Consider the following 27,129-nt stretch of genomic DNA (forward strand, 5'->3'; position numbering starts at 1 on the left):
AATCAGCGCAAAATTAAATAAATAAATAAGTAAAAGAAAGAGTTTTCACATAATTCAAATGGCAACAGTAAATAATATAAGTGCAGCTCAAAACAATTAATCCAAAATATTGACAAAATAATAAATCTTCAAAAAGTAAGGAGATAAAGTAACAGTCCAGAGAGACGGTGAACAACAAGTTCCACAAAGTCTATCACCAGTGCTGCAGAAGTACACCAATGCGTGACAATCCCTCCACCTCTGGTCTAACTAATCACTCTCCCCTTACAGCATGGACCCCTGAGCGAACAGGACCATAAACTTCTTTCACGTTTCCTTAATTTCTCAGCAAGGGCGCCAGGTCATAAGGAAAACAAAGAATCTAAGTGCTCACCGCTTAGCAATATAAATTTATTTTTGTGTTTGTACACAAACTACCCACATATAAATGTTAAAAATACATCATGTAAAGCCGACATCAATCTCTAACACTTTCGTAGGTGACATCATATGCAGACACAGCGGGGCATGGCTAAGACATCACACGTCAGTCCAATATATGCGCCGCCATCATAGCAACAGTGAATGCCAAACCGAACTGCAAGATTTCATAGCTTGTCAGCCTATAAATAAAACATTATATATAAAAGATTATTAGTCTTGCCTATACTTTGTTCACTAAATAATCTCAATTTACCATCAATTTCTTCATGGGAAATAAAAATAAGGATATACAAGTGGCAATAACCTAAAAGACAGTAGAAATAAAATATCGCCATCATGTGGCTAATACTGAAATTACAACTGCACAATATGGGTCAGATCCACAGAGCGAGTACGCCGGCGTATCTACTAATACGCCGGCGTACTTTCAAATTTCCTGCGTCGTATCTTTTGTTTGAATTCTCAAACCAAGATACGACGGCATCTGGGTTAGATCCGACAGGCGCATGGCTTCGTACGCCTACGGATCTTAAATGCAATACTTCGTCGTTTTCCGCGTCGAGTATGCAAATTAGCTATTTCCGACGATCCACAAACGTACGCGCGGCCGTCGCATTCTCTTACGTTGTCTCTAGTCGGCTTTTTCCGGCGTATAGTTAAAGCTGTTTTTTTTGCGGCGTATAGTTAGACTTGCCATGTTAAGTATGGCCGTCATTCCCGTGTTTATTTTGAATTTTTTTTTTTTTGCGTAAGTCGTCCGTGAATCGGGATGGACGTAACTCACGTCTATATCAAAAAAAAAAAAACGTCCTTGCGACGTCATTTAGCGCAATGCACGGCGGGAAATTTAGGGACGGCGCAATGCGCAGTTCATTCGGCGCAGGGACGCGCTTCATTTAAATGAAACACGCCCCCTACTCGCCGATTTGAATTAGGCGCCCTTACGGCACGAATTCTTTGTGGATTCGAAGTTTAAAAAAGTAAGTTACAGCGGCGTAGCGTATCCCCCATACGCTGCGCCGGTGCAGATCTCTGTGGATCTGCCCCTATGTCTATTAGACCCCTTTCACACTGAAGCGCTTTAACAGCGTTTTAGCAGTAAAAATAGCGCTATTAAAACGCTTATAAAACGCTTTCCATGCATCTCAATGGACCATTTCACACTGAGTCCAGCATCTTTGGAGCAGCTTTTGGGCACTGAAAAAAACCCTCCAAAAACACCCCTCTCCATTGAAATGAATTGAAAGCGCTGTAAAAACGCCTTACCCTTTCACACTGAGGCGTTGCACTGGCGGAGCGTTGAGAAAAGTCCTGCAAGCAGCATCTTTGGAGCAGCTTTTGGGCACTGAAAAAAAACGCTCCAAAAACGCCCCTCTCAATGAAAATGATTTGAAAGCGCTGATAAAAACGCCTTGCCCTTTCACACCGAGGCACTGCAAAAACGCCCTAAAACGTTAGGGTCTTAGCAGTGCTTTAACAGCGTTTTTCAGGCGCTGGCAGTGTGAAAGGGCTCTAAAAGAACTCAGGCTTTCATATTGGGATTGCAGATTAGGCTTCGCTCCAATAACGCTCGAATAACGCTCGAAAAACGCCCCAGTGTGAAAGGGGCCTTAAAATGAACTATACATTCCGTATTATTTTACCCGATGCTGTCCTATGAAACATATAAAATACTTATAAAATATATATAAAAGAAGAACAATTAAATACAAATAAATTACAATTTTATAAAATACAACTACAATTAATACTAAAAATTCAATGGACTAATCTACTAATCTACTAATCTAGGATGCAATACTTCGGCGGCCGAAGTATTGCATCCTAAGATCCGAAGGCGTACGAAGCCGTACGCCTGTCGGATCTCAGCCAAAAGCTGTCGTATCTTTTTTATAGTAATCCAATGCATTTGTATATCACTGATTGCTATAAAAATGCCTATGGTCCCAAAAATGTGTCCAAATAAAGATACGACGTGGCAAATTTGAAAATACGCCGGAGTATCAGTAGATACTCCGGCGTATTTCCTCTGTAAATCTGGCCCAAAGTGCTCTTAAAAATTGCACTGAAAGTACACTTGGAAGTGCAGTCGCTGTAGATCCGAGGGGGGCATGCATGGAATATAAAAAAACATAATTTTAGCTTGCACATGATTGGATAATAAAATCAGCAGAGTTCCCCTCATTTCAGATCTACCCCTCACAATTCCAAGTGCACTTTGCACTTGTAGTTTGCACTTGTAGTGCAAAGTGAATTTGCCTTTTCGTAAATAACCCACACTGTACTCTGGGAACTGTTTGCCTTGACAAGACAGATTAAATGGCAGAAATATACACTGTGGGAAAAAAAAGATTATAGAATATATTTGTTAAATATAAAAAAAAAAAAGTATATAAAGCATTTAAAACCCAAAAACAAAAATGTAATATATATCAGCCTACTAAGCCTAATGCCTCATACACACGATCAGTTTTCAGATGGAAAAACTGCGATGGATCTTTGGCCGGGAATCCCAGCCGTGTGTATGCTCCTCGCAGTTTTTCTGACGGGAAAACTGCCCAAAAAACGTCGGACAAGAAAAGAGAACCAGTTATAATTTTTCCCGCTGGGAAAACCAGCGGATTTTTGCCCGGCGGTTTTTGGCAGTTTTCCTGGCCAAAGCTCCATCGCAGTTTACCTGTCGGGAAAACCCGCCGTGTGTAGGGGGAAAGACTGACCGAGCAGGTTCTCGCCTTTCCCCTCGGATTTCCGGCGGGAACTTTTCCTGTCGGAAATCCTGCACGTTTGTACGGGGCATACGATGTAGTGGCTGCATCCAGGGCCAGATTAAGAACATCATGGGCCTGGTGCTGAGGATTTTGGTGGGCTCTTTTAAAAATAATAAATAAATGCGTGGGAATGACATGAACGCAGCCCGGCCAAGGCAAGTGACCAAAGGCACAGAACCCAGAAGGAAGACCGGGTGAAGATGGAAGTGCCCGGTCCCGCCTGATTCATCACAGCGCAGCACTGGAGGGCTCAGTTTGAAAATGTAAGTGTACCCTAATGTGCTAATATGCAGTGCATACTTGTACGTTGTGGCATAACCTACCCTAGGGCCTCTAAAAAGTAGTAATGTCAGGAAAGTTTACTACCACTTTAATATCACAGGATCCCAGGAGCCTCTCATGGCCTACTGACTCAGTGGCCATTGGGCAGTGCCTAAGTGCACAGTTGCCAACATTTAAAAAAATATTTTTAGGGACACTTTTTTATATAAGTGCTATATTTAGATTAGCTAAGATCCCCTATGTTCCTCTATACATCATAGTAGTAATCACAAAATACTAATAATGGGGCAGAACAAATATGAAAACTGAGATTTCCTTTAGTTGAACTAAAAAAAGTGTGTCCATTCTAGAGCTGGTAACATTGAGGGTATTCAGTATAATTTTAAAGAACTGTTTTTGTGGGTAAGCGACATAGGGGAGGAGTATGGACAGTATATAAGTGGGAAGTATGTGCAGGTGAGGGAGAGGAATGTGGAGGGTCTAACAGTGCGCACTATGTACAGGAGAGGAGTGCAAAGGGTACGGCAAAAGGCACTATGTACAGGAGAGGAGTGTGAAGGGTATGACAGTGGGCAGTATGTACAAGAGAGAAGGGTATGACAGCAGGCACTATGTATAGGAGTGGAGTGTGAAGGATATAACAATGGGCAGTATGTATAGGAAGAGTGTGGGGGTATGACAGAGGGTAGTACGTACCAGAGAGAAGTGTGGAGGGTATGACAGTGGGCACTATGTATAGGAGAGGAGTGTGGAGGGTATGACAGTGAGCAGTATGTACAGGAGAGGAGTGTTGAGGGTGCAACAGTGGGCACTATGTACAGGAGAGAAGTGTATGACAGCAGGCACTATGTACAGGAGAGGAGTGTGAAGGGTATGACAGTGGGCGCTCTGTATAGGAGAGGAGTGTGGAGGGTATGACAGTGGGCACTATGTACAGGAGAGGAGTGTGTAGGGTATGACAGTGGGCACTATGTATAGGAGAGAAGTGTGGAGAGTATGACAGTGGGCACTATGTACAGGAGAGGAGTGTGAAGGGTATGACAGTGGGTGCTCTGTATAGGAGAGGAGTGTAGAGGGTATGACAGTGGGAACTATGTACGGAGAGGAGTGTGTAGGGTATGACAGTGGGCACTATGTATAGGAGAGAAGTGTGGAGAGTATGACAGTGGGCACTATGTACAGGAGAGGAGTGTGGAGAGTATGACAGTGAGCACTATGTACAGAAGTGGAAGGATATTTAGGGACTGCGTAGTGGTTAAGCGGGTCATACATGGATTGAAATTACACCAATTATGCAGAGACCAGCCATAGTCGATCTATGTATGGGCTAGCTGGTTTTACACAAGTCAATCTATTAATCGACTTGAGTACAACCAGCATGTTATGTTTTTCCCAAAACAATCAGTGCTGCCAGCTATAGTTAGCAACACTGATCATTGTACTCACTTGCAGAACACAATAACACTGCAGGAGTGATTTCCCCATCCACAGGTCATCAGGTGAGAGGGTGTGTGGGGACAGGCTGGGGAGAGATAGTAGTCAGTGGCTGGGTAGGCACTGGTAGTATCAGAGCCAGATACACACGGGTTACATACGCCACGATCGTTAGAGCGAGAACAATAATTCTAGTACTAGACCTCCTCTGTAACTCTAAACATTTAACCTAAAAAAAATGTAAAGCATCGCTTAGGATACCCAAAAAAATCTAACTGCTAACGTGCTAACTTAACTAACTAGTGTTTTTTTTAATGAATGAAACCGTTTTTTTCCAAAAGGAACATGTTTGATAAATTGCTGTGCAAATACCGTGCTAGAGCTGCACAATTAATCGTTAAAAAAATTGTGATCTCGATTCAACCCCCCTGACGATCTCCAATGCAGAGTTTGCTGATTCTTTCATATAAGTGGAAAGACTTTCAGCTGTCAAAAGAAAATATCTGGGGAGTCTGCCAAGTTTTTAACAGGAAACATTGTAACTAACGCTTCCTTCTTAGATCAAACTTCTGTGTGTAAATGCAGGAAATTTAACCACTTAGGCCCAGATTCTCGTAGATCGGCGTATCTTTGTGCAGGCGTAATGTATCCTATTTACGTTACGCCTCCGCAACTTAGACGGGCAAGTGCAGTATTCTCAAAGCACTTGCTCCGTAAGTTGCGGTGGCGTAGCGTAAATAGGCCAGCGTAAGCCCGCCTAATTCAAATTTGGAAGATGTGGGCGTGTGTTATGTAAATGTTGTGTGACCCCACGTAAATGACGCGTTTTACGAATGGCGCATGCGCCGTCTGTGGACATATCCCAGTGTGCATTGCTTTAAAGTACGCCGCAAGGATGAATTGGTTTCGACGTGAACGTAAATGACGTCCAACCCTATTCACGGACGACTTACGCAAACGATGTAAAATTTTCAAAATTCGATGCGGTAACGATGTCCATACTTAACATTGGTACGCCGCATGTACGCCTCATATAGCAGGGGTAACTTTATGCCGGGAAAAGCCTAATGTAAACGGCGTATCTGTACTGCGTCGGCCGGGCGTACGTTCGTAAATTTGCGTATCTAGCTGATTTACATATTTCTAGGCGTAAATCAGCGTACACGCCCCTAGCGGCCAGCGTAAATATGCAGTTAAGATCCGACAGCGTAAGAGACTTACGCCGGTCGGAGCTAATAGAAATCTATGCGTAACTGATTCTAAGAATCAGGCGCATTGATATGACCGCTCAGACTCAGAGATGCGCTGGCGTATCTGGAGATACGCCGTCGTATCTCCTTTGAGAATCTGGGCCTTAAAGTCCAACACTTGTTTCTTAAGTTAAAAAGCAATATTATTTGCTAGGAAATTACTTGGAACCTCCAAACATTATATACATTTTAGCAGAGACTCTAGGGAATACAATGGCTATTGCTGCAATATTTTATGTCACACTGCATTTGCCCACTTCAATGAATAATAAAAACCATAAAAACAAAACAGTGAAGTTAGTCCTTTTTTTTTGTTTTGTTTTAATGTGAAAGATGATGTTACGCCGCAAGAGTCGTGAGAGAATCGTGATCTATCTTCTAAGCAAAAAAATAGCAATTCTCATTTTAGCCAGAATCGTGCAGCTCTATACCGTGCAACATAAAAAGTTGCAAAGACCACCATAGAGTTTTTCTAGCAAAAAGCAAATGATCATTTTTACATGTAGGAGTGAAGTGTCAGAATTGGCCTGGGTGGCAAGGGGTTAATTACCATGAGTAATATACAAATAATTATTATAAGCATTGTGATCCTATCAGTCTGCTGCAGTGTGTCAGCTTGTATTTATATTGGCTGCTCTGAATGTAGCTTCTGACAGGCTGTGCAAGCAGGCCCGTATCTCCGGAACCATAAATGATAGCCGTCCCATATTTTGACCAGTTGTGGGGTAGGTCTTCCACTGCCTACCCCCAAATGTGGGATTTCTGTGACCTCTGGTCATCGAGCTACAACCCCCGAAGTCAATCTTTTTATTATTAATTTTTATTTAATTTTATTTATTTTTTTGGGGGCAAATGGGCCTATCTTGAGAAAGGGGTCTGGAGCTGCACTTCCATCAGCCCCTATATTAATCTAGCCCTGGCTGCATCTTCTTTTTTTTTGCTCTTTATTTTCACCTGGAAATCCTGCAAATAACCTACTTCTTCTCCCTTCATGTCTACACTAATTTCTCCATTGTATAGTCAGGGAAAAAAGAACAGTGGAACCTCGGATTGCGAGTAACGCGGTTAACGAGCGTTTCGCAATAAGAGCACTGTATTTTAAAAAAAACCTGACTCGGTTTGCGAGTGTTGTCTTGCAAAACAAGCAGGATTCAAGCCAAAGCGGTGTGCAATACTGCATTTGACCGGAGGTGGGGGGCGCCGGAGCCGAGCAGAGCCGATCGGCGCTGTTCAGAAATGCTTGGAAAATCTCGGAAATACTCCGTTCCCGGGTGTTTACGTGGAGTTCAGCCGAGGTGTCCTCAGCCCTTTCTGAGTGTTTACAAAGCTTTCCGGCGCCCCCTGCCTCTGGTGGCATGTGCTATTGCATGCCATTGAAGTCAATGCAGGAAAAAATTATTTTCGTTTCCATTGACTTTAAAGTCTTTGATATGCAAGTTCTTTGGATTACGAGCATTCTCCTGGAACGGATTATGCTTGTAATCCAAGGTTCCACTGTATATGATACCCTGTTGATTTTATACGTTTGCCCACTGGCAAATAAATGATCAGTCTATAATATTAATTGTAGGTTTTTTTGAATAGTGAAAGACAGAATAACAACAACTATCTAGAAAAACGCATTTCAAAAAAGTTTTAAATTGATTTGCATTTTAATGAGTGAAATAAGTAATACTTTGCAAAACATGTCTTAGTACTTGGTGGCAAAACCCTTGCTGGCAATCATAGAGATCAGACGTTATTTGTAGTTTGCCACCAGGTTTGCACACATCTCAAGAGGGATTTTGTCCCACTCTTCTTTGCAGATCCTCTCCAAGTCATTAAGGTTTTCGAGGCTGACGTTTTGTAACTCAAACTTTTAGCTCCCCGGTAACGGCACGTCTAAATGAAGCAACGGCACAACGTGGCGTTGCTTCATTGCGCATGTGTGACGATGACTCCGGCACATGCAGACACAGGGGGATATCTCCTAAACTGTGCAGGTTTAGGAAATATCCTGGGTAGCTACAGGTGAGCCTTAATATAGGCTTACCTGTAGCATAAAGTGCGTTGTAAGAGTTTACAACCACTTTAAAGGTTTGTCCTCACCTCCTGTCTTGGTGACAAGTGTAACATTTTAGTATTTCCTAGTGCTTAGTTCAGGCACAATTTCAATCCTTAATGGACATTGATACTTCTGTCTTTCTGCTCCCACAGTGTACCTGTCCACTAGTGCCATACCTGATCACTTGTAGGTCCAAGATAGATGTACGGTGAAAATGAACATCAGCAGAGCCATCAGAATCAGGACATATCTCACATAGGAAGGGTACTCAGTAATGCAAACATGACCTGCAAGAGTGAAGAAGGGGTTATTTTCAAGCAACCAAAATGGCCAACTATCTAGAAAATCAATGAAACCAATATATTTAAAGTATGTAAACCCAAAATCCAAAAGTGTTGTCGGTTTAAAACAGGAGGTGCAATGGCTGGCAGGATCTCCAAACAAACTTTGTATCAGATTACCCAAAAAAATGTATCTGCCTAAAATATAGAACTATGATGCCATACATAGTAAAATAATAGATTTTGGGTTTACATACACTTTAAATCCATTAGTGCCTCACCTCTTCCAAGCTTTATGAATGTTTTACCCTAATGGCTGATAATTACATTATCTGGTCCTGAAATAGTTTCTTTAGGACTCTAGCTTCTGTCTCCTGACAAACTTCATATTTTTGAGCTGTCGCTACACCTGCACCAGCTGGAAAATGTAATATGACACAATCATGTATTCTCTAAAATTATTTAGAATTTAAATTATTAGCTGTTTTCTGTCTGTCAACTGAAACTGAAAACTAGTGTATATTTGACCAAATAGTCTGGTCTTGCGGTATCCAAGTTGGAGTTCATCATGGAATTACTGGAATACGCTGCGACCCAAAATTACTTCTTGTTTAACCACCAGTATCGTCAGGACAGGGGAGTGGCCATGGGGCTAAATATGCCCCGAGTCTGGCCAACCTGTTAATGGCCAAATAGGAGGAGGATGTCATCTATGCCCAACATAGACCAGAGGTGGTCTTGTGGGCTAGATATATTGATGACATCCTCCTACTCTGGGAGGGCAGCAAGCCCTGAACTCTACAATTTTCTGGAGATGCTTAATAGCAACAATAGGGGCATCAAGTTTAATTTTGAGTCTAATATGGAAGAGATCAATTTTCTAGATCTTAAAATCTCTGTGAAGGCAGAGAGGTTTGTCACAACCACTTTCTTCAAACCTAACGATAGGAACTCAAATATTCCTTTGGACAGCTGCCACCATGAACCTTGGTTAAAATTGATTCCTCGTAGTCAATTAATGCGCCTAAGACGTAATTGTACTGCAGTGTGTGGGTTTGTAGAGAAGGGATATTATTCAGAGTTGTTGCGTGACACAATAAAGTCTATACAAGAGCTAGACAGGACACCACTATTGGTAGAAATACAACCAAATACAGCTAACACTAAGGTGTCTTTTACATTTATAACAACCTTCTCTGTGCAACGTGGGAGTATTAAGAGTAGGGATGAGCTTCGAGTTTGAGTCTAACTCATGTTCGACTCGAACATTGCCTGTTTGGAACAATTTGGGGTGTTCGCGGCAAATTCGAAAAGCCACGAAACACCCTGTAAAAGTCTATGGGAAAAATCTAAAGTGCTAATTTTAAAGGCTAATATGCAAGTTATTGTCCTAAAAGTGTTTGGGGATCTGGGTTCTGCCTCAGGGGACATGTATCAATGCAAAACAAGTTTTAAAAACGGTCGTTTTTTTCGGGAGCATTGATTTTAATAATGCTTAAAATAAAACAATAAAAATGAAATATTCCTTTAAATTTCGTACCTGGGGTGGGTGTATAGTATGCCTGTGAAGTGCGCTTGTTTCCCGTGCTTAGAACTGTCCCTGCACAAAGTGTAATTTCTGAAGGAAAAAAGTCATTTAAAATCACTTGCGGCTATAATGAATTGTCGGCTCCGGGCAATATAAAGAAAGGTCATTCATAAAAGAAAAGGCGTGGGGGCCCCCCAAATTCAATTACCAGGCCCTTCAGGTCTGGTATGGATATTAAGGGGAACCCCACGTCACATAAAAAAATTACGTGGGTTTCCCCCAAAATATCTATTCCAGACCCTTCAGTTCTGGTATGGATTTTAAGAGGAACTCCACCCCAAATAAAAAAAATGGCATGGAGTTCCCCCCAAAAATCCACACCAGACCCTTTATCCGAGCATGCAACCTTGCAGGCCGCAGTAAAAGAGGGGGACGAGAGAGCACCCCCCCTCCTGAACCGTACCAGGCCACGTGCCCTCAACATTGGGAGGATGCTTTGGGGGGTCTGTGACCCCTCAAAGCACCATGTCCCCATGTTGATGGGGACATGGGCCTCATACCCACAAACCTTGCCCGGTGGTTGTGGGGGTCTGCGGGCGGGGGGCTTATTGGAATCTGGAAGACCCCTTTAAGATTCCGGCCCCCCTATGTGAATTGGTAATGAGGTACATTGTACCTCTATAATTTCACAAAGAAAGTGTAAATAATTGTAAATAAAACACAGACACCGTTGGTAAAGTCCTTCATAAAAAAAAAAAAATCCAGCGATGGTAATCCACTCTCCGTCTCCGCTTAAATGCTGTCAGTATCCTGCGACGGGTGATCTCTCTCCGGGGTCCAGCGATGCAAAGATCTCCTCTTCATCCAGGTCCAGAATCCAGCGATGAGATTCCATCCAGCGCACGCATCACCTGTCTCCACCAGAGACAGCCCGGCGAATGACGCGGCTTCAGCAGTGACAGCTCTTATGTAGGTGAGGGCGGGGCCACCCGTCACGTGACCCCGTCCCCCTCTGATGCAAGGGAAAGCCCAGGCTTTCCCAGTGACGCCCTCTGATGTAACTGCAAACCTGCGATTTTTGGGGAGGCTTCACGCCATTTTTTTGAAGGGTCTAGAATGGATATTTGGGGGGAACCCTGCATAATTTTTTTTTATTTGACGCGGGGTTCCTCCTAATATCCTTACCAGACCTGAAGGGCCTGGTAATTGAATTTGGGGGGACCCCCACACTTTTTTTTTCTTTTATGAATGACTTTTCTCTGTATTGCCGGGAGCCGACAATTCATTATAGCCACGAATGATTTTAAATGACTTTTTTTCCTTCAGAAATGACACTTTGTGCAGGGACAATTCTAAGCATGGGAAACAAGCGCTTCTTCATAGGCATACTATACACCCCCCCAGGTATGAAATTTTAAGTAAATGAGGAAAAAAAAAAAAAACCTGGAAAATAAAATTAGCAATTCACCCCCCCCCCCTCCACACCGCCCCTAGCTACAATGGGGTATGTCTGCTCTATCCCTGCATACTCCATTCTTTCTACTTGAATCATGTGTTCTCCTACTGTGTCCTTCTATATCCCCCAAGGGAGGAGAAAAAAAAACCCTCCCCTTCCTACTTCCAAAGAGGCCATTGATGGCCGTTGTGTCTGTTCTTTTTATGTGAGAAAAAAAAATTCTCTTTCTCCTTCCTTCTTTTTCTCTTTTCTTTCCCCTTTTTGTACATACCTTTAGTGCCTCATATTTGATTATTAATCACCCGTGATTATGTGTATTGGCCCTCGTGGCCTATTCCTCCACTTGAATAAGGAAGAAGGGAGGGGAAATTCCCCTTTCCTACTTCCATATAATTTATGTGTCCCCCCCCCCCCTCTACCAAAACCACATAAGAGGCCACTAATGGCCATAGTGTTAAAAATGTGTAATTATACCTTATAGGAAAAAAATAAAAGTGTATGTGAATGTATCCATCTCTTAAAGTTTTTTTTTGCATTTGCTGTGTCTACCTCACCAGTTTAGGATCTCTCTAAGGTCCAAAAAAAATTACAACTGTCTCAGTACATTACTTACTTAAGGATATTATATACAGGGATTGAAAAAATACTGACAAAACTACGCCAAAACATTATTCCGAGCAATACCTATTTGGGAAGTGTAAATTCTCACCTCAAAAAACACACAGACTGTGCCTGTTAAGAATGCCCTAGTGTTTAAGATTTTACTGCAAGTGCATAGGAGCCGGAGCGCATTAAAAAAATCTCAGTTGAAGGAATTCAAGAAGAAAGGAATGAAGGAATGTCTTTTGGCACCTCTCAGGATAATTTTATAAAGGATGTCACTTGCAGTACCAATACCCATTTGCCCCAGCAAAAGAAACCTAGGCCTCCATGTGGGAAGATATATTCAGCTTCTGAAGCCAAGAAGCGTTCCTTTGTTTCTCTCAGCCCCCAACTTCCAAACCCATACCCATGGGCCTTAATTCAACTGTAGGCTCTGAACCCCTAAACCTAACACCAAAACTGCAGACAAATTATCTTCACTATGAAGAGGATTTATCTGTTAGCCTCCATAGACACAGGGTCCAAAAGCACTTTAGATGCCTGGGTAAAGGATCCATAGGTTGATTTACTAAAGGAAAATACAAGATGCACTTGCTTTTAGACAATTATGGCTCTCTCAGCAGAACACACTGTGATTGGCCAAAGCATGCAGGTCAGGTGCATGCTTTGGCCAATCATCATACAGCAATGCACTGCAATTATGCATGCATAATGGGGCATTTGAATTTCCCGCAAACGCCTTATATGTTCAATTTGTTTTAGAGCAAACACTAAAAACCGCGGGCTCATCCTTACTGCAGATATATATTTTTTTAATATCTGCCTAAATTTTACCTTTAATGTGTGCCAACATTATCCGTTGGACCCTGACATAATGTATGTGGTTTAATATCACAGGTTACATTCTATTGTGTATAAATATAGCACCATATAAATGTATCTCTCAAAATTAAAGAGTTAATATTCTATAACTACTTTACCTTTTTTTTGTACACTCCAGTGGGTCTGGATAGGAGAAAAACTGAACCAGACTTCACAAGTTGCATGATCTCCATAGTTCCAAGTGTTTTGGGGAAGTGAAAGGAGATTCTGAGTAGTCCATATGCCACCAAGTTCCTCCACAGAAGTCAGCTTCCCTTTGAGATGCCTTCCTGAGATGTTCCAGGTCACATGGACTGTATGAAGAGCTCCACTTACTATGCAAACAAGCTGAGTAGGAACCTTGTGATCAGAAGCCATTGCAGAAGCCAAAAGATGGATGCTGTGAATAGCAGAGGTATCTAAAACACCAAAATGTGGGAAAGCATTGTTTTAATATTAATAGGGTTTATTTAAAATGTACTGTTTTGTACGGAGAGGGGGATTAATAAAACTTCAGTCACGTTTCAATTGTTCTCTGTGAGATTTACAGTTTCTTTTTGATTCAGTAATAGGGTGTCACAAGGACAGAAAGTGTTGGTTTATATCTCTAATGAAGACAAAGGGGCAGATCCACAAAAGGATTACGCCGGCGTAATTTTAAATTTCCCGCGTCGTATCTTTGTTTTGTATCCACAAAACAAGATACGACGGCATCTGGGCTCGATCCAAAAGGCATACGTCTTAGTACCCAGTCGGATCTAAGCTGCAATTTTTGGCGGCCGCTAGGTGGCGTTCCCGTCGAAATCCGCGTTGAGTATGCAAATTAGCTAGTTACGGTGATCCACGAACGTACGTCGGCCCGGCGGATTTTTTTACATCGTCTTCGTTCGGCTTTTTCCGGCGTATAGTTAAAGCTGCTATATGGTGGCGTATTAAATGTTAAGTATGGCCGTCGTTCCCACGTACAATTTTGAATTTTTTACATCGTTTGCGTAAGTCGTTCGCGAATAGGAATTTGCGCAGAATGACGTCACCGTCGTAAGCATTGGCTTCTTCTGGTCAAATTTTGAGCATGCGCACTGGGATACCCCCAGGGACGGCGCATGCGCATTTAAAAAAAAAACATTGTTTACGTCGGGTCACAACGTATTTACATAAAACACGCCCCCATCACATCCATTTGAATTCCGCGCCCTTACGCCGCAAGAGATGCACTACGCCGCCGTAACTTACGGCGCAAATTCATTGAGGATTCAAAACAAAAACAAGTAAGTTACAGCGGCGTAGTGTATCTTAGATACGCTACGCCCGGCGCACTAATGCGCCGTTGTACGTGGATCTACCCCAAAGACAGCAACAAAAGCGCATTTATTTAAAAATGTGGAATAGAGCATCATCATTCGTTTTTTATCATTCTGCGTTTTGTTTGTGTAGCACTACCCCCGAAGGAGCTGGTTGTTTGTTTTGGGTGGCACGTTACCTCATGGCTCCTCCGTCGTCTTAGGGGTGTATGGTGCATATAGCAATAGTAACGGAATGTCCACGACAGGTGTCTTTTGCTGTGCTCTTTATTACCCAGCCGGGTAAAAACAATAAAACTTGTGGTGAAGGAGGTAGAGTTGAAAGGAGAAGAAGAATAGCAAATTCAGGTGTAGCAATAGGGAAACAATCCTGATCCTCCTAACACTTCTTGCGCCACTCCTGGGAATAGCGTACCCGGACAGGCTTCTCTCACTGACCTGGCAGCCAGAGCATTGCTCGAACTTTTAAGGAAAAGTCTCTGCCACAGACCCTCCTGGAATGAACTGGAACTTTTTGGGAAAAGTCTCTGCCACAGACCCTCCTGGAATGGATTCAGAGATAAACTCCTGCCACAGGCCCTCCTGATAGTGATTACAGACATAAACCTCCTTGGTAGAATTACGCCTGGATCTCCTTCAAGTTGCTCTCAGGTACCGACTGACAGGTGACCAGCATCTCAGTGTCTGGATACCTCGATCCCCGGTGGTTTGTCGAGACCCTATTGGATCGCCAGCCTCTCATTGGCTCTCCTCAGATGGACTCCCCACCGAACAGCTATACCGCTTGGGATCTTCAGGATTGGAAACCCAGTCGACCACTGGGCTCCCTGCCACAGCTCAATTGCTCCGGACCAACATGGTCCCAAAATGAGGAACTCCGCGTGGCACGCACGCCCCGGCCAGGTAGGCCATAACGCAGGGGCACCGTGGTGCAGACACCCTAAAGGTGGGTGCCGCACTAGAAGAAGAAGACCCAGAACTAATGGCGTCTGCCCCATAAATACCCTCCCCCAGCATGCACAGCGAGGTCCAAACCCTCCTGATTGGCTTCTGGGGAAGAACACCCAAACCTTCACTCCACTGCTGCCACCTACTGTCCTGGGGTGGGAAGAGCACCCCAGCAACAACAGAATGAGCCCACAGCACAGCCAAGCTGAGACAGAGACCCAAGTTTGAACACATTAACTGGATCAGAGTTCAATTAACACTCTGATCTCCCTCTAAATTTAAATAGCACTGGTACTTTGAAGTAACCAGGAGCTACATTTGTTTTTTTCATGATACCTGCACCCTCTTATTTACGGTCATGGTGTCATCAACACCGAGAAAAACTTGTGGTAACACTGACTTTGCGCAGGTGCTCAATGGCAACAATATGAGGTTGACTTTCAAAAACTGGACAGTGCAAAATCTGGTGCAGCTGTGCATGGTAACCAATCAGCTTCTAAAGCCTCATACACACAATGCAAAATTCAGAAGGGGATTGTTGTTTGACAGGTTGTTGACCGAAATTCTTACCGTTAGTACGCTCCTTTCGTAAATTGTTTTCCAATTTTCAGACAACAAATGTTGGATGACAGGCTAGTAAATATTTGGAGAATGAAGGCTCCACATCTGATTTTTGGGATGGTCAGTACACAAATCCATCACACAAAAGTCAAAAGTACAAACACGCATGATCGGAAACAAGGAAGCGGTTGGTCTTTGTAAACTAGCGATTGTAATCGAGAATTAACATTCGTGATGCGTCAAATTATGAAAAATCGAAATGCAACGCACATTCTCTTCTTTAATGGGATAATAATGAAGCTGCTTTGCTAATGATACTGATGGAGTTATGCCAAACATATTTTAAAAAAGCATTTGTTTTGCACGATCTGAAAATCATGAATCAACGCTCACCAAAGTTCTACTAACATATAATTAGCAAAAGGGGCCCAAAGGGAGGTGCTTGAGAAATTAACTTTCCTCTTTATACTCTCATAGGACGTCACTATGTTTGTGTTGTCGAACGACAATTTGCATAACGTTAGTATGCGAGACATGATCCCGGCACACGCCCTTTTGACAAAAATCAGATGCTCGGTCATCCAACAATAGTACCGTGTGTGTACAAAGCTTAACTTCAGCTTGTTCAGTTAAGCCGAAAGAGGATTGGTTTCTATGCAGAGCTGCATCAGATTTTGCATTCTCCAGTTTTAGTAAATCAAACCCTAAGTTTTCCTTGATGCTCATTGCAAAATCACAGCATTTCATTGGTGCTCAGGAAATGTTTGTTAGGTTAATATGACAGTTAAAGTGTAACTACAGACTTATCTTTAGCTTTGGATAGAGTGGAAAACCATTAGAACACCCATCCGTTTTTATTGTGGTCTGTTCACACTCTCTAAGGCCTCGTACACACGGGCAAACATGTACGATGAAAACGGTCGGCCGGACCGTTTTCAGCGTACATGCCCGCCCGGAGATTTCTGTATGATGGCTGTACACACCATCATACAGAAATCCGCGCGTACACGATATGCGGTGACGAGGCCGCGCCATTGCCGCGACGATGACGCGGCGACGTGCGCGGCCCTGGAAGTTCATTGCTTCCACGCATGTGTCAAAGTCATTTGACGCATGCGAGGGATGGCGGCCGCTCGGACATGTATGGTAAGTCTGTACAGACGATCGAACATGTCCGACGGACAGGATTCCAGCGGGCATGTATCTAACCAAGTTTAGAAACATTTGCCCGCTCGAAAACGGTCTGGCGGGCAAATGTACGCTGGAATCCTGTCCGATCGGCCGTACACACGACCGAACATGTCTGCTGAAACTGGTCCGCGGACCAGTTTCAGCAGACATGTTCGGTCGTGTGTACGGAGCCTTACTGTCCTGTTTACCATTAGTAAAATGGTAAAATAAAATCCCACATTGTTTAATTGTCCTAGGAAAAGTAATAGCGGAAAAAACTTCCAAGGGGGAAACTAGTTCTGATGAGGGTTCCCAAGGGATTCCCTTTAATGTGCAGGAATTTCCTCTCACTTCCTGTATTGGCTATGGGACAGGGAGTGAAGGTAAATCACACCAAAGGGACACACAAATAGGGGTTATAACCCCCCCTTACTCAAAATGAAAAATACAAAATATTTTGCCTATAGCTCTAATTTAAATATTATGATTGGTGGTGAACAGGGACCACGGAAATACAATTGACATGCCTCTTACCTGCTTGATCTTGGGCATCAATGCCTGGCAGCCAACCATCCTGTACCTGATACGGTTGTAAATCTCCTCCATGTGACATTAGGAAAAGCAATTGACCAGCATTCAAAGGGTGAAGAACTGGAGATTCCCTGCTATACTTTTCAGGTTGTACCCTGTCATCACTGGCCAATTGTCTTTTGGCTCCCCAAGTATCCTTTGGCCCAGAACTATTAGCAGTAGCTGCAGGGGAAAAAGTGAAGCCATTGTTGGACAGATATAAATCCACTTTAATGGTGTCTGACATCCTGAGGAACCCCAGCTGAGAAACCCTGCTCTATACACTCTTTTGTTCAGCCTCAGTAGCAGGGTTGCCAACTGCCAGTACATTTTCTGACAGTTTGTAAAAATCAATGATAGGGCTGTGGAAATTAACTATTAATTCATTGATTAATCTTTCATTTTTTTGATCGATCAAAATTATTTTAATTGGTATTTACCTCTCCGCCGGCTTCCGGGCCTTCAGGAAGTTCCGTCGGAGATCCGGTGATGTCACGGACACCGGTGGGGCTTGCCGTGTCCATCTGAAGGGCTCCTTTACTGTACCTTCATATCTGCATACCGGCGGGACCTTACTATCTGCCACACGCAAGGGCTGTTACACTTCCCTCTATCACTTCCCTCTATCAACCTGGGATTCTACAGCCATCTACTGGGAGTTGTGATAGTTCCCTTCACGGGACATCTTCATGCCGACGGACTGATGTTAACTCCTCCTCATCTGGATTCAGCAGTGGTATCGTTGTACACATTTTTATACCAGTATCATATTTAGCTACATGTTTTTATGACTGCTTTTGGTACCGTTTGGTATTACTCGCACCATTTTTACAGTTTATGTAGCTACATCGATTTTATCTCCACTGCAATATTTATTTTGTTACCGACTTGAAGACTATAAAAGTTTTAATGCTATTCCCATTGAGCGCTGCCTGTGTGTTTTTTGTATCCTGCTATCCATTTTTCCAGTGGCTGGTAGCTGCACTGGGAATCAGCCTGCAAGGAGATCAGCTAAAAGTAGTTGGATCTGTATGTGCGTTATAATTAATTTGAAATTAGTCGATTAATCGAACACAAAAATTTTAATCAGTAACAGCCCTACTTTTTAAGTTTAAATCAAGCAAATTACTGTGTTATAGGTATTGTCAGTGTTTACATATCATGTTTATACTGTTCAAATAGTTACTGTATTAGTTTTGAATAGAAGTTCTGTCATTTCTCAGGTTTTCAGTAAAAAATGTGCTCCGCCAGTAAATTTGCCATGTTTTGTCAGTAAAAAATGCTGCGGGAGGTTGGCAACCCTGCTCAGTAGTGGGCACCATATGGTGCACTCACTTATTGTCAGTCATTGAAATATAGTACTGGTGCTGTACCAGTAGTTAGTGGGCTACTGCAATATCCCCTCTCCCAAAGCAGTAAAACAAGCATCCTTCCTGGGAACCCCAACCTCTCTCCTTGGTCACTCTCCACTGCTGGCAACATATGTAATGTGACTTCTATCATATGTCAATCATCATCCTTACCTCACTACATAGTGATGAAGAAGTTATGGGTGGGGGCGCTGGATCCACTGTTGGTTTAATCATTCAGGTTAACAATACATAAAGAGTGTATTATAGAGTGTAGTAGCTCTGGGTTAGACACTTGAATGCTGAAAGGCTTGAAAAAATAATGTGTGCCAAATAAACTAAGCTAGTGGTGCACACATAGAAGGATTACACAATTTCCATCAAGCATGTAAACTGTCAGATGGTATAGAGACTGGAATTCAATTCTGCCTCTATAGTGATGGGAAATCCCCTCTTAGTCGTCATTTAAAGTTTTGCCCTAATCTTCTGTTCTGATGGCAGCTGTAACATTTGGGATTTCCCACCACTTTCTGTGGAATTAACAATGGTCACTAGGACAAATCGAGAGATTTAATACACAGAAAACAATAAAAAATAAACTGACAGAAACTTCATGCATCGTACACACGACCGGTTTTCCCGGCGGGAAAACTGCCATGAAAACGCCCGTGTGTATGCTAAATTGCAGTTTTCCTGGCAGGAAAACCTCCGGGAATCCCGGCAGGAAAAAAATTTCCTGCTGAGATTCCCGGTGTTTTTTTTCTCTGCAGTTTTCCAATGGTAAACACTGCGAGGCAGTGCCGATGGAGCATACACACGGCCGGGATTCCCGACCAAAGTTCTCATGGCAGTTTTCCTGTCGGAAAACCCGGCCGTGTGTAGGGGGTAAAAGCTACCGAGCAGGTTCTCGGGTTTTCCAGGCTGACTTTGTACCTCCAGGAAAACAGATCGTCTGTACAAGGCATCAGACTACAATGCTGCTTGGAATATGTTGTGAACACAGAATTAAAGGCTTTTGCCAAGTCAGGCCTTGTACACACGACCAGTTTCCTCGGCAGAATCCGTCAAGAGACTTGGTGGGAGAGTTTTTTTGCCGAGGAAACTGGTCGTGTGTACATTTTTCATTGATGAAACTGTCGAGGAACTCATCGAGCCAAAAAGAGAGCATGTTCTCTTTTTCCTCGACGGGAATGGAGAAAATTGGCTCGTCGAGTTCCTCGACAAACCTAACAAGAACTCGACGATTAAAACGATGTGTTTCGCCCGCCGAGTTTCTCGGTGGTGTGTACGAGGCCTCAGCCATTACCTTTTATCTACATGCTTTAATTATAACCTAACTGGTGATTTTAAAGGGTATTACTCGCACGAATTGTTGACCACATAGTTACATGAGCAAGGTGACTATTCTTTTTCTTACTCATTGCTGAACCCGTTACTTTTGACTTCATCTATGGTGATTCATTTTTTGAGATTACTGAACAACTGACCTTTTGCTTGCCTTTTCTCGTGTGCAAAGATTGTAATAGTGGTTTGTACCCATGAAAAACGTTCTAATGAAAAATATTTTTAAAAAAACTGACAGGGGTCACGATGCAAAAAAGGATTAAAAAATGATAACCAATTAAAAAAAAACACACAAGGCAATTGTCACAGTATTCAGCCTAGGCACCTCTGTCCTTACAGCCTTATAGCTTTATATCTACAATGGGATATCTAAAGCTGGCCATAGATGGATAGAATTTCAAACAAAATTCATAGAAAAAGTTGTAGGAAAGTTGGTAGGAAAACTCTCAAAACATTTATTTGTAGTTTGAAAAATTTCACTTGCTTTTACTGAAGAAAAACCACCTACTCCTTCAAATTTTCTTGTCACTGCAATTGACAAGAAAATTAACCCCATGAATGATTAGAAAAATGAACAAACTTTCTTACGACCATCTTAAAAAATGTTGTTCCAAATTCCACCCATCTATGGCCAGCTTAAGGCACTGCTGTTCCCGACTGCTAGTCCTAGGTAAATTGGAGTGAAATTTGCTGGAAGCAACATGACATGAGGAAGCTCTACCTTTACCAAAATGGCCATCTCCATACAGAGACCGTGCCGAATAAGGCATAGCAAGAGAGTAATAGGAGACAGATCAGGTAAAGGAGTTGCTAGGTCTTTGCCCTCTGCCTGCCTTTTTCAGAGTTTAGATCCTCTTTAGATCTACTTAAAGAAATTTTGCTCCACTTAGTTGAAATTCTTACACAGGCAGTGGATGCAGAGTAGGAGCAAGAGATGTTTACATGGTTACTCCTGAACTGAATGCCCCTCATATGTCATTACATGAGTGCTACTCAATCCATAAGGAAGGACTACCTACTGCTGCCCTGAGGAAGAAGAGGATGGGCCCATGGCTGGCCTAAAGAATGCAGGAAAAAGTATGTATGGGTTTTTATATATCCAAGGGGGTATACAGAGAGATTGGCAGTGGGTGGGAGAAACTGAAAAGTTAAAGTGACGCAGTGCCGAATCGCAAAAAATGCTCTGGTCATTGAGCAGCCAATTCTTCTGTAGGTGAAGTGGTTAAAGGATATCAATGTATTTTCTATATTTTGATTATGAAAGGGGAAACAAGATAACACAATGGATATTGTTATGAGATGGGTCAATTCAAGCTTCTACAAAGCTTGCAGGGAAAAAGAAAGATTAGTAAGCATTTTAAAGGAAATTAGTTTATACACTTTACCCAAACTTCAATCTATGTGCTAATATTAGCTTTTGAATCAAATCATTTGCCCGTTATATGCAGTGACAGCCCAAATACATACAGGTTTTCTTATTTTTAAAGCTGTTTTAATTTTTAGATGGGGGATTAAATATGCCCTTAGCAAAAAAAAATATAAAATCTATTAATTAGGAACATTTTTCACTTTCTGCCCTGTAGACTCAACATTTGATTTTAGATTTGTTATTTTTTATTTCTTCTAAATAGTTAGATATTAATTTTCTAGTAGTTAACGGGGATCAAAGGATCAATTATTTTGACCATAGAAATCTTTTTTTTTTTTAAGTGGGATGAAACATTTTCTTAGAATGAACAACATTTTATTAGTGAATGTGTTTTTCATTTGGGAAATTCCATTCTTTCTCTTATCGAAGGTAAAAGCAAATTACATTTTCAAGTACTTTTGCACAACATTCATTAAGTTGGCATTATCAAATGTACTGACAAGATTTTTCATACAAATGTTCAAAAGAAAATCTAGACCTTTATATAGAAATAAAAGTTCTGTTTGGTACAATTAGATAAGTGAAACTCAAAGTGACTGTGGAAAGTGGATGGATACCAGAAAATCTAGGTGAATTGTACACAATTTTGGGGAAGCATAAAAACTTTATATATTTTGTTTTCAATCTCGTTTTATTAAATTTTATATACATTTTACAAATACATATATCTATACATTCATATATCTTATCTTATAACTTTATGTTTTCCCTGTTCTCATTAGTGTTGAGCGGAATACGCCATATTCGATTTCGCGATATATCACGAATATATAGACGAATATTCGTGAAATATTCGCTAAAATCGAATATTCGTGATATTTTATCAAAAACACATTTTTTGCGAAATTTCGCGAATGCGAAATTTCGCTAATGCGAATGCAAAATTGATTGCGAAATTTTGAAACATTCAATTTCACCTGCCCTTTGGAAAAAGTGTGGTTTTACGTAATGGACCCTGCAACTAACAACAAGGTATTAATAAAATAAATACATTATTATATAGATTTGAGGGTTTACTTTGACCAATTTGTATATTGATTAGTTTAATAAATATTGAATAACCATAGATTTGGAAAATACAGATCTCTCCTCTAGACTGACCTGTATTGAGTTAGGTAAAGATCAACCGCACACTGGGGCCCCTGATTCTGTTGAGTTAAAAAAAAGCCAAGTAAACCGTTTACGTTGACATCTCTTAAATGTCTTTATGTTAAACAGTTATTCTCATTAAAGAGGTGAAATGCAAATGATGACACGGGACAAAAGATGGAAAATTCTTTGAAGATGTGATACACTGGAAAAACGCACAGAAACACTCCACTCTGTCCTATGACAACTGTGGTAGGAGAACTCTGATTGGCTCTGATGCAAAAGAAGGGCGGAGAAAGTATTCGCGAATATTCGTAATACGAATATTCACGATTGCGAATATTCGGCAACATAAAAGGATCGCCTCAGCTTAGCTACTCGGCACAGGGTCTCTAATCATACCAGCAATGCTTGTAGACGTCGATGGAGATCACTAAGATGTGATCTGTTTTAAAAAATAAATTAGAAACAATACGAATATTCGGAATAGCGAATTTTGGCTGCGAAATTAGAGTTATTCGCGAATATTCGAATATGCCATATTCGTAACGAATATTCGCAATGCGAATACTCATGAGCAACACTAGTTCTCATCACTTGGGATCTTGATTTATAATCATGGGATCTAATTCCCTTATACTTATGTATTTTAATGTCCCATTCAAACCCTGCCCATTTTAATAAATAAAACTTTATGAAAAATTTTTGTAAACTTTTGCTCTAGTCCTCAACAGTGTTTATTTTGTGGTATAATATCTAATTATATCTTACCTTCAACTATAAGAGTTGTCCCATTGCCAAGTACTCTCAGCACAGCTGTATAGCTGAACATACAGTAATACACTCCAGAATCCTCCAGACTCACATTGTATATTTCCAGTCTTGCCTGGTGGTTTTCTGATTTACATATATATTTATGCTGGTCATTGTCGGCTAAACAGGATTTAACCCGTAGATGAGCTTTATCGGTTCTTCTCCGTACATGCCAGGTGATGCCAGTTCCTTCATCTAAGGAGTCGCTGGATGTACAGAGGATAACTGCAGTAGCACCGATCCCCACTGACACTGTGTTTTGCGGCTGATAAAGAACAACCTGGGCAATGGCCACTGCAAAATAGTGTAAGAGATAATAAGTCATGGGTGCCGTCAAACAAATAACTATTTTCAAGTGTGATTAAATCCTAGTCCTCATGTAAAACGTCTAAAACAATCTTAGCCTTTTTTTTAATAGCAATTCTCATTGGTCTTCAGGTTTAATCTCACGTGGAACCTTTACTTTGCTAACAAACCATTTTCATTTCTAAACACCACTTCTCATTCACCTACAAGACTTCTCTCTTGGGGCTCCTTGTTCCTGGCACTCTCCTTCCTCCTATTCTAAAATGTCTCTTGTCATTCCATCTCTAGAATGCCCCTCTGCATGTCATCAGACATTCCCCAACTCTCTAAAGCCTCGTACACACGCTCGGTTTACTCGGCAAGAACCAGCAAGAAAACTGCTGGCGGAGCTTTTTTGCCGAGTATACCGAGCGTGTGTACAAGGCTTTCAGGTTTCTCGACAAGAAAACTGCCCAGAATCTAGACGAGAAAAATTAAGAACATGTTCTCTATTTTTCTCGTCGTGAGATTCTCGGCAGTTTTCCTGCCGAGAAACCCGAGAGTGTGTATACTTACCTGTCTCCGTGGAAACCCATGCATGCTTGAAATGACTTTGACGCATGCACGGTAGCTTCCTAGGCATAGGTAGGGTGCAGCAAGATGGCGGCGACGGCATTGAATGTGATAAGCGCATGATCGTCGTACGCGATGATGTCACCGCATTATTGCCTTTCAAGAGAACGGCGGGTCTTTTGAAAGGAGAGTCTGTACACTCGGGCGGCAAGAGATTCTTGCCAAGAATCTCGTCAGGGAAAACAACGTTTTTTTCCTGACGAGATTCTTGCCCGTGTGTACAGGGCTTAAGTCTTTGAATGGCCTTTTATTGCCCTTCTCCATGCCATTAGACATTCCCCAAACCCTGTACACACGATCAGTCCAAACTGATGAAAACGGACTGAAGTTCAATTTCATCGGTCCAAACCGATCGTGTGTAGGCCCCATCGGTCTGTTGTCCTTCGGTCCAAAAACAGGGCCTTAGTCTTTGAACCCGCACTGAATACCATTCTCTATACCACCAGGTATCCCCCAATCCTCTAAGTCTTTGAATAGCATTTTAATACCTACATCATAATATCTACAAAATGCATTCTTACCTTTAAAAAACAGAAGTGTCAGCACCGGCTTCATACTTGTTCTTAAGAAACAAGATACATAAAAAAAAAATCTGTATATAGGTGGTTAGGTCATGGACCACAAACCTGCATGTAGAATACTGCTCAAGACCCCTCCCTTTCTCTACTTAGAAATTCACACACATAGATAGAAATCTAAGACCTTCATATCCTGTCCTGTTTATGTCTCTTTTATGTAAGATTGAAAAATCCACACTTAATGATATCTTGGCACACAATATCTACTGTGTCTGTTTTATTCAAATTTTGCATGGCTAAGTCAAAGCAAGTTAAATACATTCTATTCTAAGCTTGTTGAAAACCACGAATATTTATATGGAGTTGGCCCTCTTTGTGGTTATAATTGCCTCCGATCTTCTGGGAAGGCTTTCAACAAGATTGTGTGTGTGTATGTGTGCATGCGCAAGTAGAAATGTGTGCCCGTTCAACCAAAGGAGCATTTGTAAGATCAGGTAATGATTTTTAATGAAAATACCTGGCTCACAATTAGCATTACAATCGATCCCAAATGTTTTCAATAGGGTTGAGATTAGGGCTCTTTGCAGTTCCCACTTCCTCCACACCAAACTGTTCTTTAACCACCTGGCATCCTGCCTATTAACAAATGACGGCCACAAGGTGGCTCTCAATTGCCGGGAGGACGTCTTTAGACGTCCTCGGCTCCTCCGGCCACTGGGGGGCGCGCGAGCCTGGAGGCAGTTACACAGACGAGGATGTGGATCTGTGTATGTAAACACACAGATCCATGTCCTGTCAGGGAGAGAGGAGACTGATGCTGTGTCCCTTGTACATGGGGACACAGATCGGTCACCTCCCCCAGTCAGTCCCCTCCCCCCACAGTTAGAAACACTATGCAGGGTACACATTTAACCCCTTCCTCGCCCCCTAGTGTTAACCCCTTCCCTGCCAGTCACATTTATACAGTAATTAGTGCATATTTATAGCACTAATCGCTGTATAAATGTGAATGGTCCCAAAAATGTGTCAAAAGTGTCCGATGTGTCCACCATAATGTCGCAGTCCCAATAAAAAAAAATCGCAGATCGCCGCCATTACTAGTGAAAAAATAAATAATAATTCCGTCCCCTATTTTATTTATAACTTTTGTGCAAACCAGTCGCTTATTGCGATATTTTTTTTTTTTTTTTAAGAAAATTGGGATATTTATTATAACAAAAAGTAAAAAATTATGGGGTAGATTCAGAAAGAAGTTACGCTGGCGTATCTATTGATACGCTGCGTAACTTCTAGGATGCTCCGGCGTATATTTTTTCTGTATTCAGAAAACAAGATACGCCGGAATTTGGCTAAGATCCGACTGGCGTAAGTCTCTTACGCCGTCGTATCTTAGTTGCATATTTACGCTGGCCGCTAGGTGGCGCTTCCATCGATTTACCCGAGGAATATGCAAATTAGGTAGATACGCCGATTCAGAAACGTACTTCCGCCCGGCGCATTATTTTACGTCGTTTACGTTAGGATTTTTCCGGTGTAAAGTTACCCCTGCTATATGAGGCGTATCCTATGTTAAGTATGGACGTCGGGCCAGCGTCGAATTTTCCGTTGATTACGTTGTTTGCATAAGTCGTTTGCGAATAGGGCTGTGCGTAATTTACGTTCACGTCGAAAGCATTGGCTTTTTGCGGGTTAATTTGGAGTATGCGCACTGGGTTACGTTCACGGACGGCGCATGCGCCGTTAGTCAAAAACGTCATTTACGTGGGGTCATGTTTTATGTACATAAAACACGCCCACCTCTTTGAATTAGGCGCGCTTACGCCAGCAGATTTACACTACGCCGCCGTAATTTAGGGCGCAGGTTCTTGGTGAATACAGAACCTGCCTCACTAAGTTACGGCGGCGTAGCGTATCTGAGATACGCTACGCCTGCACAAAGTTACGGCGGGCTATCTGAATCTAGCACATTGTGTTTTTTTTCAAAATTGTCGCTCTTTTTCACCGCAGAGGTGATCAAACACCACCAAAATAAAGCTCTATTTGTCGGGAAAAAAGGTTGTCAATTTTGTTTGGGAGCCACGCCGCACGACCGCGCAATTGTCAGTTAAAGCGATGCAGTTCTGGAAGCTGAAATTTTGCCTGGGCAGGAGGGGGTTATATGTGCCTAGTAAGCAAGTGGTTAAGGGACT

The 27,129-nt window shown here is 42.1% G+C and overlaps 1 protein-coding gene across 1 annotated transcript; it reads right to left on the minus strand.

Moving 5' to 3' along the window:
- Positions 1–372: 372 nt before the first annotated feature.
- Positions 373–25,653, minus strand: LOC120920664. Its single transcript, XM_040332869.1, has 5 exons — positions 24,944–25,653; positions 23,463–23,798; positions 13,050–13,349; positions 8,378–8,488; positions 373–602 (listed from the first exon to the last, which is right to left on the minus strand). Exons 1-4 carry the CDS (start codon positions 24,975–24,977, stop codon positions 8,382–8,384), a joined length of 777 nt encoding a protein of 258 aa, XP_040188803.1. The 5' UTR covers positions 24,978–25,653; the 3' UTR covers positions 373–602; positions 8,378–8,381.
- Between the last annotated feature and the right edge of the window lie 1,476 nt (positions 25,654–27,129).

This window comes from Rana temporaria, chromosome 13 (genome assembly GCF_905171775.1).
Source record: "Rana temporaria chromosome 13, aRanTem1.1, whole genome shotgun sequence".
Classification (NCBI taxonomy): Eukaryota; Metazoa; Chordata; class Amphibia; order Anura; family Ranidae; genus Rana; species Rana temporaria.